The sequence below is a fragment of the Anabrus simplex genome, chromosome 8 (genome assembly GCF_040414725.1).
Source record: "Anabrus simplex isolate iqAnaSimp1 chromosome 8, ASM4041472v1, whole genome shotgun sequence".
Lineage (NCBI taxonomy): Eukaryota > Metazoa > Arthropoda > Insecta > Orthoptera > Tettigoniidae > Anabrus > Anabrus simplex.
In genome coordinates this window covers 130,872,361-130,885,414 of record NC_090272.1, presented here as the reverse complement: position 1 = coordinate 130,885,414, position 13,054 = coordinate 130,872,361, and the positions used below count along the sequence as shown (strand labels likewise).

Sequence of the window (13,054 nt, the reverse complement as noted above, 5' to 3'; positions counted from 1 at the left end):
TATATGAACTGCATTTATTTGTAACTATGGTTGAATATAGGTTTCCTCTAAATAGTAGAAGAGTGTAAGTAAAAAAATGAGTTGATAAGAAGTTCATTATACTTAATTCACTTCTGCTTTGCAATTGGTAAAGATTGTTAGATATCTATAGATTTCAGCAGAGTTAACATGAAGATTCTGATATTTTAGTTAATGTGTATTAAACTGAAAGGTTATAACTGTTGCAAATAGTACAACTTCAATAGTATCCTTGCAGGAGAAGGAAGTCTTCTTCACATCTCTGTTCAGACTGAAGTGATAATGTTTAGAACTAATCATACTACTATTTCTTACAACTGCCTCTGCTTTTGAGGCTCTTTCTCATTTCAGTTTATTCTATTTTCCTTTCCACTGTAGAGATAGGAGCTTGACCTGCATTTACATCTATCAAACATCATTTAAGTTAGATTTTTGTACTTTAAAATATTTCACACCTTAATACTTGGTGTTTGAAATAAGTTTATGAACTTAACATTCAGTCACTCTATTGAAAGCAGCAACAACAACCACAACAACAACTATTAATTACCGGGTGAGTTGGCCGTGCGGTTAGAGGCGCGCGGCTGTGAGCTTGCATCTGGGAGATAGTGGGTTCGAATCCCACTGTTGGCGGCCCTGAAGATGGTTTTCCGTGGTTTCTCCATTTTCACACCAGGCAAATGCTGGGGCTGTACCTTAATTAAGGCCATGGCCGCTTCCTTCCAGCTCCTAGGCCTTTCCTATCCTATCATCACTATAAGACCCATGGTGCAACATAAAACCACTAGCAAAAAAAACCCAACCCTTTCTTTTGCAAGGGAGTATGGAAAATCTTTCATAAGACGCTTGTGAGGGTCCGCACTCAATAAGTGTGTGGAGATTCTTACCCGCTAAAAACCACACACCCTTTTCCCACGACGTTTGTCTCCATCCCAGAACCGCTCTGGCATTACTTCAGGACGGTGTCGTGCTTAATGCATCTTGTGCTTCTTCTTCCTTCTTCTGCTTTACTGTCTGTCATAATCATTCAGATCCTTCTTCTTCTGATGCAGAATATTTCTGCATAGACTGCCACCTTATCCCAAAACTCTTGACTTCGCAATATTACTGACACGATGCCTTCTGGTATCAATTCTCCCTGCATAACTTCTAAGTATCTTCTTTATGGCAAACAATGAACACACACGAAGAAAGTATGTATTGCATTCGTCGATATCACCACAGTATATGCACACCGGGCTAATTGCTAGACCTAGTCTATGGAGAAATTTCCTAAAGTATCCATGACCTGACAAGAACTGTGTGAGACAGTAGTTCAGTTCACCATGATTACGGCCAACCCATACACCCAGAGAAGGTATCAGTCTTTTCATTCATTTCCCTCTAGAATTGTCTTCCCATCTCATTTGCTATCGTTGCATTCTGCGACTAAGAGCCAAAGCCTTTGCCCGTCTCCTTCCTAGCTCTCCTTGTGTGAGTCAAATTTCTTGTCTTTTGAAAGCCAACAAGTCAATAGGAGCTACTGCTGCTGCTACTAGAATCCCAGGTTCTGATACTGTACGATATGTGCATGCAATTCATAAAGCTGCTCTCCATTGTACAGCCACAATTCTTGTCTGATACTTCATAATTTTTAAAGATTCAGCCCAAATTTCCGAACTGTATAGAAGTATCAATTTGACAGTCGACATGAGAAGCCGCCTTTTACTAGATTTTGGCCCCTTGATATTTCCCATGAGTCTAGTCAGTGCCGTCATGGTTTTCACTGACTTGTCTGTTACCCATTGAATGTGGTCCCAAAATGTAAGCTTAGTATCAAGCATTACACCAGGATATTTTGTGCTCCTAGTTGTTTCGATGACTAGCTGTCCGATTTGCATTGGTACAACAGTATTAATCCTTTTTCTTGTCAGGAGGACAATTTCCGTTTTGTGGTCTGCGAATTCTAACCTATGATTTATCATCCATTCTTTAACCCATCGCATGACCTGATTCAGTGTCCGGCTCTATGGCTAAGTGGTTAGCGTGCTGGCCTATGGTCATAGGGGTCCCAGGTTCGATTCCGGCAGGGTCGGGAATTTTAACCATCATTGGTTAATTTCTCTGGCACGGGGGCTGGGTGTATGTGTTGTCTTCATCATAATTTCATCCCCATCACAATGCGCAGGTCGCCTACGGACGTCAAATCAAAAGACCTGCACCTGGCGAGCCGAACTCGTCCTGGGATCTCCCGGTACTAAAAGCCATATTCACAATTACAAAGAATGGGTACTGTCCACCTAATCAATACTTTATTATGTCTTGTTACTATGCAGTACCGGGTTAGACCTTCACAGAGGTCATCTTCAGCTGGTCATGAGATCTAAAGCTAACTTAATATGTAATATAAAAACATTACTAAACCTAATGAAGAATGTCACATGATATGAGTGATAATATTAAAATATATAAAATATACATTGATATGATGTGTCTTCTGGTTTAAAAAACAAGCGTCAATATTCTATGACATGTATATGTTACATAAAATTCTGGTGTACTGTTCGTGAGTAATAGATAATTTGGTGAAATACAATTTCTACACTTAAAATGTTTATAGCATTCTTGAGCTACACTTCGAAGTTTAGTTCATATTGGTGAATCGTTTCATACATTCATTGGTATGTTTGGACTAAGCATTCTAGAACATTCTAGGATATGGATGTGATAAAAACTATTAACATATAATACATTAAAATACGATAAAATGTTCACTGTATTCTTGCGGTATGCTTTGAAGTTATATTAATGTTGGTAAAGCATTATGTACGTTCACAGGCATATTTGTACCAAGCATTCTAGAATGTTCAACGATGTATATTGTTTTTCTTGTAAGTTCATATAGTTAAGAATGTTGGATGATTTACATTTCCTCGGTACTAATCTCGTTAAAAGATATTGAGTAGGTGCAGATGTTCCCTCTTTGTAGTTTTGTTGTTGGACATGCAGTAATCTGCGAGAACAGAGAAGAAATTGAAGTATAACAATTTGTCATTGGAATGTCTAATGAACATGTGGAATAAATGTTTACTTACATAGTACTGTTGACTGGTCAAATGTGTACAGTTAGGGAGCATATCGTGCACTGTTCCGTGTGCGTCTAGGGCTGGTACTTGCGGAGAGGGGAGGTAGAGGGGCATGAGGGGTATTGATTGGGGAAAGAAAGGTAGAGGTGGTAGAGAGGGGAAGTAGAGGTGCAGTAGGGGCAGTGATTGGGGGAGGTGAGGTATGGCTGGGCGTGTCTTCGGGAGGTTCCTTAATATGTATTGGATTCTGTTTTTTAACTATTTTTATGTAGGTGTTTCTTAAAATTGGGATGACTGTATTAAAGAGGATATTAACTTTATCTGTAATTTCGTTTAAGTTATAATTTGGGTTTGCGTATTGATCTATAGTAATGTAAAATTCTTCCGTTATATTGAGCAGAGGGCCCTTGGGGATCATACTTAGAATCTGCATGTCGTTCTCAATATTTGTAAAATTATGCTTATAATCCTTGTTATGTTGAGTTATAGACAAAAAGTGATTATGCTTTAAGGCGTTAATGTGTTCATTGTAACGGATAAAGAAGTTTTTTCCAGTACGTCTGATATAGCTAGCCTCACAGTGAACATTTTATCGTATTTTAATGTATTATATGTTATTAGTTTTTATCCCATCTATATCCTAGAATGTTCTAGAATGCTTAGTCCAAACATACCAATGAACGTATGCAACGATTCACCAATATGAACTAAACTTCAAAGTGTACCTCAAGAATGCTATAAACATTTTAAGTGTAGAAATTGTATTTTACCAAATTATCTATTACTCACGAACAGTACACCTAATTTTATGTAACATATACATAATACCAATATAAATGGTCCGTTATTGGACATTATAAATTTTCCAGCTAACTCATTCCTGGTTGCCAGTGTTTCGCCCTCGTGTGCCAGGCTGGGCTCATCAGTTGGTACCTAGCACACCTACCAAGACGCTGGCTAGTGCATACCGTGGAGGCCACTGCGTAGGCTAATTGTAGCCACCGGCAGTGCCAATGCACTATGAGAGACTTTGTCTCATTATCAAAAATTGACGCCTGCTTGGCCATCAGATGATACAGATGTTGATACCCATAGGGAATCTGAAATATTTGTTCGGAATGAGTAAATTTATAATACCAATATAAATGGGAATCAACATCTGTATCATCTGATGGCCAAGCAGGCGTCAATATTTGATAATGAGACAAAGTCTCTCATAGTGCATTGGCACTGCCGGTGGCTACAATTAGCCTACACAGTGGACTCCGCGGTATGCACTAGCCAGTGTCTTGGTAGGTGTGCTAGGTACCAACTGATGAGCCCAGCCTGGCACACGAGGGCGAAACGCTGGCAACCAGGAATGTGTTAGCTGGAAAATTTATAATGTCCACCATTTATATTGGTATTATAAATTTACTCATTCGGAACAAATATTTCAGATTCCCTATGGGTATCACCATCTGTATCATCTGATGGCCAAGCAGGCATCAATTTTTGATAATGAGACAAAGTCTCTCATAGTGCATTGGCACTGCCGGAGGCTACAATTAGCCTACGCAGTGGCCTCCACGGTATGCACTAGCCAGCGTCTTGGTAGGTGTGCTAGGTACCAACTGATGAGCCCAGCCTGGCACACGAGGGCGAAACGCTGGCAACCAGGAATGAGTTAGCTGGGAAATTTATAATGTCCAATAACGGACCATTTATATTGGTATTATAAATTTACTCATTTGGAACAAATATTTCAGATTCCCTATGGGAATCAACATCTGTATCAACATATACATGTCATAGAATATTGACGCTTGTTTTTTAAACCAGAAGACACATCATATCAATGTATATTTTATATATTTTAATATTATCACTCATATCATGTGACATTCTTCATTAGATTTAGTAATGTTTTTATATTATACATTAAATTAGCTTTAGATCTCATAACCAGCTGAGGATGACCTCCGTGAAGGTCGAAACCAGTACTGCATAGTAACAAGACATAAAAAAGTATTGATTAGGTGGACGGTACCCATTCTTTGTAATTGTGAATACCAAGTATCAATTAAGAGATGAAAGTATATAATTTTCCACCTGTTCAATACAAATTCAAATGTGATATACAATGAAATGTCACATTTTATTCATAAATATTAGGGACCGGTTTCGGCATATCTATGCCATCATCAGCCTAAAGTTAGATACACAAGGACACAAGTAAATTACACATGTCAATACACAAATAAACTTTCTAACATATTGGCAATTCATAATAGCATTGATATATACAAAATTTTGAATGTATAAAATTTACGATAAAGGTAAAATGATCTATTTACAATTCTGTGATATCTATTACCTAGTGATGTTTTGTGTTACAATTGTGTGTTAAATAACAAAAGATGTCTTTTAAAACACTTATGTCTGAACAGCTTATACACCTAATAAAAATTTGGGGTATTAACATTCCTATAGTATTAAAATTTAAGACGTTCTATCACGTAAAAATATTCATGTAAATAAAATTAGTAACAGTGTCCAGTATTGTTACATTGTAAAAGAGAATAGCTGTTCGTTATTTAATGTTTGTTAAAATAGTTCCTCATTAGAATATAGGCGGTAAGCCAAGTTAAATTGAGCGGCTTTAAGAATCAAATAAGTCTTGCTTGAGATAGCGGTAGCTTAGTTGTCAGGTTGCCAGATGGTTTTAAGTTTCTAAATCTCAGAAGTACAAAGAACATGTGAGTGGCTGAGGCCGTAGTTGACGAGTATGAGTTCACAAAGCACTATGTCATCAGGTGGTGAAATGCAATTCTAGAAATCTTGTTTCAAAACGGACCTCATGCACCACATACCAGCAGCCTGCTGGTCCGTTTTGAAACAAGATCTCTAGAATTGCATTTCACCACCTGATGACATAGTGCTTTGTGAACTCATACTCGTCAACTACGGCCTCAGCCACTCACATGTTCTTTGTACTTCTGAGATTTAGAAACTTAAAACCATCTGGCAACCTGACAACTAAGCTACCGCTATCTCAAGCAAGACTTATTTGATTCTTAAAGCCGCTCAATTTAACTTGGCTTACCGCCTATATTCTAATGAGGAACTATTTTAACAAACATTAAATAACGAACAGCTATTCTCTTTTACAATGTAACAATACTGGACACTGTTACTAATTTTATTTACATGAATATTTTTATGTGATAGAACGTCTTAAATTTTAATACTATAGGAATGTTAATACCCCAAATTTTTATTAGGTGTATAAGCTGTTCAGACATACGTGTTTTAAAAGACATCTTTTGTTATTTAACACACAATTGTAACACAAAACATCACTAGGTAATAGATATCACAGAATTGTAAATAGATCATTTTACCTTTATCGTAAATTTTATACATTCAAAATTTTGTATATATCAACGCTATTATGAATTGCCAATATGTTAGAAAGTTTATTTGTGTATTGACATGTGTAATTTACATGATGTTCCAAAGGTTTGGTCTAAGAATTGAGCCTTGCGCTGCACCAGCTGTGAGCTGTTTTCTTCTCTGACCATCTTCCATGTCATATAACAATATAGTCTCGCAGTATGTACACGAGATATTCTGGTAGCTTGAACGTTTCTTGTAGAGCTTCCAAAATATCACTCCATCTTGCTGAGTTGAAGCATTTTTAACATCTAGGGTAACAAGAAGCGTCAGCTTTCTAGAGTGATAATTACCCATTTGAGCTCATTCTGCTGTCTTCACCACTTAATTCACCGCATCTAGCGTTGAGTGACTCCTGCAAAATCAATGTTGTTGGTCAGATAGATCGCCAGCTAATCGAACTGCTGAGAGTATTCTTGGCTGTAATAGCTTCTCTAACCTTTCCCAGCAGTGTCCAGTATACATAGAGGTCTGTAACCCCCAGTTTTCCCTTTACTGCTCAAAACCAATCTACCTATCTTCCAACAAAAACTAAAAATTCCTGCTTTCAAACAATGATTCGAACCGCTAACTGCAGAAAGGCAACAAGTCCACAAAATTCACAAATTCACTTTTTAGCAGGAATCAATTCTAAATGGGTAGACACACCGTTTTCTGCTAAAAGGGAATTACTGCCGTCATTTTTATAGGTATGGCAACAGTCTGAATTTTGCTTTTACTGCAGATAGGGAACATGTCTGGGACTTGTTCCTTTTCTGCTGTAAACAATAGTTCTAAAGCACTGTGACTTTGGAATTATGAGGAGAAAACTAAGGAAAGCAGAGAGTTATTATGAAACTGATGAAGTAATTGATCTGATTAAGGCTTCCTCAAAAATTCCTGGAAAGTTTACAGTGAAAAAAATGTCATTTGAAGATTTCATTGACTACGGGGCTTGGTGGCCTAAATTTTACAAGAGAACATGCTTAAGCAATGACTCTTATGGGAAAAATGTAGTAAAACCTAACAAAATAACATTTTCAATTTCAAAATACCGCGAGATGTCAGTTTCTTCTGAGATGTTGGGGGAGATTGAATGCAGTATTCATATTTCTGGATTGACAAGTGATACTTTTGACTTACGAATGTAAAGGGCTTGGAACTACCAAATAATAAAGCCTATTCAGCTGTATTACATATCAACCACTCAAAAATTGAGGATTTAAAAAAAACTTTGGTTTATATTGCAGATGAAAAGCTCCGATTTTGGAATGAAATAACGTGATGGCCTGTAACTACTGTGTCCATTCAAGAAGATCAACCAGCTGAATAAATGGAGCTCTTAAGTAGTACTGTACATCAGTTATTATGATATTAAAACAACAAAATAGCATTATGACAACAGTGTTGCATAAATAAAGCATTTTTCAAGATTTTAGAAATTTTTTTCATTTTTAAACCTCATTTACTACAAAAAGGGGTCATGTCCACGTTTTAAAAACAATATTTACACTTAAAAACAAATGCTTAACAAATTATGTATATATCCTTTAGAACCATACTAACTGTTGAATAACTATAAAAAAATTTGAATTACATGAGTTTGAAAATAAAGTGTCAAAACAGTGTTTTGTCACTCCTGTAAAATCAGGATTTGTGAACTTGTTGCATTTCTGCAGTTTGCGATTTACATTCTCAACAGCAGTTGGGGACATAATTCAGTTGCCACCTTTAGTACTTCTGCTTGGAATACCATCTGGTTCAGGGGCTTTCTTATTTCTAAGGGAATTAATTGCTGTTATCAATTCTTCAGTTGTAAAACGTGGTACATTATCTAGTTCTTCCTCAGTCTCATCATCAATCCTCTCTGCATGATCAGGGAATAGTGTATCTACTATTTCTTTCATGGTGCGTGGATCCATGATCAGGCTTGGGAGCATCCCAAATTTCTTCATAACAATTTTATACCCTAATCCCCAAGGATTTTCATCCACTTCTTTAGACATTTCCCACCACTTGTCGGCTTTACTCTTTTTAAGTGTACTTCATAGACCTATACTCTACTGAGAGAGCTTCATCATTGTGTCGTGCTCTTTGTGTCCTTCATCTGAGTCGCAGGCATTGTTTCCTCAGCTCAGCAAATTTTTCATTCCACCAATATGCTGGACGCTTGCTTCTCCCTTGTTTTATTTTGGTCACTGATGTGTCACATGCTTGCTGGAGGAGTCTCATGGTGTGTTCCATGCATTTATTAGCAATTATGCTTCTTTTGCATCCATGACATGTATCCATTATACAGTCCAGTCCATTCCATTCTGTATTACTTCATGAAATTTCTCTTTATCCATAGTGGCTATGTTTCATCTTTCTGGCTTGAGCATGGTAATCCTTAGATGTGGAGTTTCTTGAAGTACACGAAAAATGATATACTGATGATCGCTTCCTGTATATTCTTCAATCACTCGCCATTCAGTTATTCTAGATGCAATGTCTTCAGAAGCAAAAGTTATGTCTGGTATAGTTCCCTGACATCCTGGTCACTAAAAGGTTGTCACATTACCAACGTTGATAACCATTAATCCCAATCTGGTGGCCATCTCCATTGTACGTCACCCTCTAGAATCTGTTTGAGGCATGTTTCATTCCACTGCTTGAGCATTAAAGTCACCAGCAACAACTAGATTATTGTTCATCCCTTGCAGAGCATCTTCAAGCCCATCTAGTTTCATCTGGAAGTCAGAAATAGCATAATTCGGGGTGAAATAACAGCTGACAAAAATTACCTTACTGACTTTGACCCAAACAAACCCATATCTGCATCCTTGATTTATAACTAAATATTTTCCAAGATCTGGTATCCATATTGCAGCTGTCCCTAGATTGTCTGAAAACCAACCTGGTTGATCTCTGTCTTGATATTGCTCACTAAGAATCAAGATGTCTGCTCCTATCTCATAGGTCATCTTTGTCAATAGATCATTGGCAGTTAAACTCCTGTGTATATTGACTTGAAGGATCTGTACCATTCACCACTGCTTTTTGGTCTTTTCTAGTGCTTCACGAAACACGATACACTTGCCTGAGCCAAGAGCATTATGTCGATTTGACTCTTCAATGTCCATATCTGTGCAAATTATGCATTGTAGATTCATTTTACATCCTACTGCCTTGTGACCAGCTTCCCTGCACTTAAAGCAGAGTTTAAATGTCCACTCCTTTGCAGTTTCGTGCTTGATGCCCATATGACAAACATCTAAAGCACTGAGGAACTACAACCCACCTTCTTACTCTGCAGTATAGCCACCCTACTTTAATTTTGCCTATTTCTAACAGCTTTTGTGCCTCGCTATCTTCTATCTCCACAATGGCGAGTTTTTGACCCCTGCTGTTCGGATTTGTGATTGAGACCTTCAGTTCTTGATTAGGATTTTCTAAGTCTTGTCTTACAGCCTCCTCTACGTCGGTAATAGTGGTGGCACTGTCCATATCCCAAATTTCCAGTGTAGTTCTAGGTGTCAAAACTTTTACTTCGCTGTCATGTCCGAAGAGCACCTGTAAGTGATTTATTAAAATTTTCTCTATTCTCCTTTCCATGGCCTTATTAACTTCAAGAAGAACTGCTCCAGATATAGTTTTCCTGATTGATCTAATACCAGCGCCGCTATATTCCGGCTTCACCTTGCTGCGGATATCTTTCACAACATCTGCAAAAGTCTTGCCATTCATTGGTTTGATAAGTACAGCTTCTGGGCGGCTTCTTATAGTTAAACTTTTCCGTTGCTCATTCTCTTTAACAGTTGCAGATACTGGTTCAGGTTGAGTACCTTCATCTTCATCTGTCTTCTTCTGCCTTTGTTCCCTCTTCTTCTTGGATAACGCCATTTCCCATTTATCCTGTTCTACGTTTCTGTTTGTGGTGCACTGTTCTACCTTCTCTTAAATGGGCAAATCCTTTTGCAGTAATGCTGTAGTTGCTTTCCAAGCTTTTCTGTGCGTAGATCCCGCATCTAGAGCTTCCTCCAATTTCTTTAAACCTTGCTAAATCTTCAGATTTTTTTGCTGAATTGCAAGAATACTTTTCAACAGGCCTCTGGCGATTTCAAGTTGTTATTTGTTGAGTGATATCAAGCCTCAAATTCATTTTCTCATTTCATTCAATACTGCTATTGCATTTATCATGTTCACTCCATTTCCGTGATATTGTGGCCACATTCCATAGATGCTGGATTAAACTCCACGGAGTCACACCGGATTCCGACATCACGCTGTCTAGGGAGTCCAGCTGGCCGTGACTCAAGTCGCGGTGAAATATCTATTCTCTGTTATTTTCTATGAAGAAACTAGGTAACCTAACAACACAATTTCACTAGCACACAATGTCAATTTCTTGAACTTTATACCCACTACGGTAGTTTATCCTATTAAATATCAAAAGTACGTATACTAAATATTACTTATACTCAATTTCCATGTCAATATATGGGTAATTACCAATGAAAGCTTCGATCATTGCATGCACAACAGACTTACTGATCTTATCACTACCAAGACGTACAATAATAATAATAATAATAATAATAATAATAATAATAATAATAATAATGATGGTGATGATAATAATAATAATAATATATTGACGGTAATACCATTTTACAACAAAATAGAGAGAGAATGAGACTAAAAAGATTGTGCAAGTAATATCTGAATTTTGACAATCAGCAGTTAAATACATCAATATCCACCTTGTTTAGCCATCTTTGTACTATTTCAATTGGTTCATGGAATGCATAGTTAGTTCTATGACAATTTATGGACAGTGTATGATTAAACCTCATGCGTCTGTCTCGTACATGGAAGTTAATTTTTTTCTATGAGTTGTGGGCAATTCACCAAGGAGTGGAGCAGTTTAAAAATGAGCAGTGTATCCAGGAATTCATGGCATTGTGACAGACTATGCAGATTTAATGACTGTTGTAGGGCTATATGATCAACATTAATGGATAGGAACCCTGCTCTAAATGAAACATTTCCCATCCTTATGCAAATTTGTTTCTTTTTCAGGTATAATATTGTTACCATACGCTTTCTTTTGCAGGTAGTTTATAAATGTATTACTCAAAATTATAAATTAATTGAGTAAAAACTGAAAAGAAATGGCTTCAGGTAATACAAAAAAAAAAAAAAAAAAAAAAAAACAAATTGCAAGTTAACACCTTCCTGAAAAGTAGAAACTACCATTGCTGATATCATTAAGAACTGTTCATCATTATTTCTTGTACATTACATTTTGTTTCAATAGACCTTTCGCCATCTTGGAATTGCTGAGATGTATTTAAATAAAATAACTAGACTTCTAGAATTTTGGAGTCACAATGAAAGATGATCATTTCTCTACTGTGGTGAACATAAAAAACAAATTGACTATATGAGAACTAAGATAGCAATTCCCATCCCCATACAACGTGGCTACCATACATATTTCGCCAACATCTATCATAGCGAGATCATAGATTAGGATATGTCTTGTTATATATTAAACAGTTTGGTTGTAGTTGCTGACTTGTTTCAGGGGCTTGAGATATTTGCATTGTAATAAATTATCTAGGACCTATAATTATGATGGGTCTATATTAATGAGTCATTGATGTTCTTTAGACATCAGTGATAGTGGCCTGTAACTTCAAATGCGGAAGTTTACTACAGTAGATTAAAAAAGAAAAATGTTAAAGTATGTTTTTAATGCATAAAATGATTAGATAATGAAATTATTTTAGCATTTTTTGTTTACACTAAGACTTCTTCATACCTTTCCAGCAAGCTACTTGGAGGAGGGATTGAGTCTATGGCCATCACAGAGGCATTTGGAGAGTTTCGAACAGGAAAAACCCAACTTTCTCATACACTGTGTGTTTTAGCACAGATGCCTGGAGACAACGGTTATTCAGGAGGAAAAGTGGTTTTTATTGATACTGAGCATACTTTGTATCCTTTTAAGTAAATTATTTCATATAATTTATGCTTATCTTACTAAAATAATAAGAATGTATTGTATTTCAGTTTTTGTTGTGATTCTGATAGGGTTTCTCACACTTTCTTCAAGTGGCGATTATAAGTTAAAATGTTCTACAGACACCCTACTCGTGTGCTGTTCAAAAACAATTTTATCATACTTTTATTTTCATTTCTTGAGAGTTGTATATCAATCAGTCAATATATTGTACCGGAAACACCACTACGTGAAAACAAGTTCGAAGTATGTGTGTTAAATTTTGCGCGAGGTGGAGGATAGGCAGCCCACCAAACTTGCTGACATGCACGGCTGTTATTCAAAGATATGAGCTTCATTGATGTTTCCGTATTGAACTGAGATCACAGAGATGAGATATCTATTAGGTTCCACCTATTCAATACTAATTATGTGTTGATGTTACTAATAACTTTTATTCAATTTGGGACCGGTTTTGACACATAAAGTATCATCAGCCATAAAATGAATAACAAAAATAAAAGCAAAGACATAATAATCAAAACTATTGTGGATACGTATTGAAATATGA

At 36.7% G+C, this 13,054-nt stretch overlaps 1 protein-coding gene across 1 annotated transcript in view; it reads left to right on the top strand.

Moving 5' to 3' along the window:
• LOC136879201 (meiotic recombination protein DMC1/LIM15 homolog) overlaps positions 1-13,054 on the top strand; it is a 115,307-nt gene that overhangs the window by 27,321 nt on the left and 74,932 nt on the right. Inside the window, exon 4 of the mRNA XM_067152996.2 lies at positions 12,312-12,479. Within this exon, the coding sequence (XP_067009097.1) occupies positions 12,312-12,479 (168 nt within the window). The remainder of the gene's footprint in view (positions 1-12,311; positions 12,480-13,054) is intronic.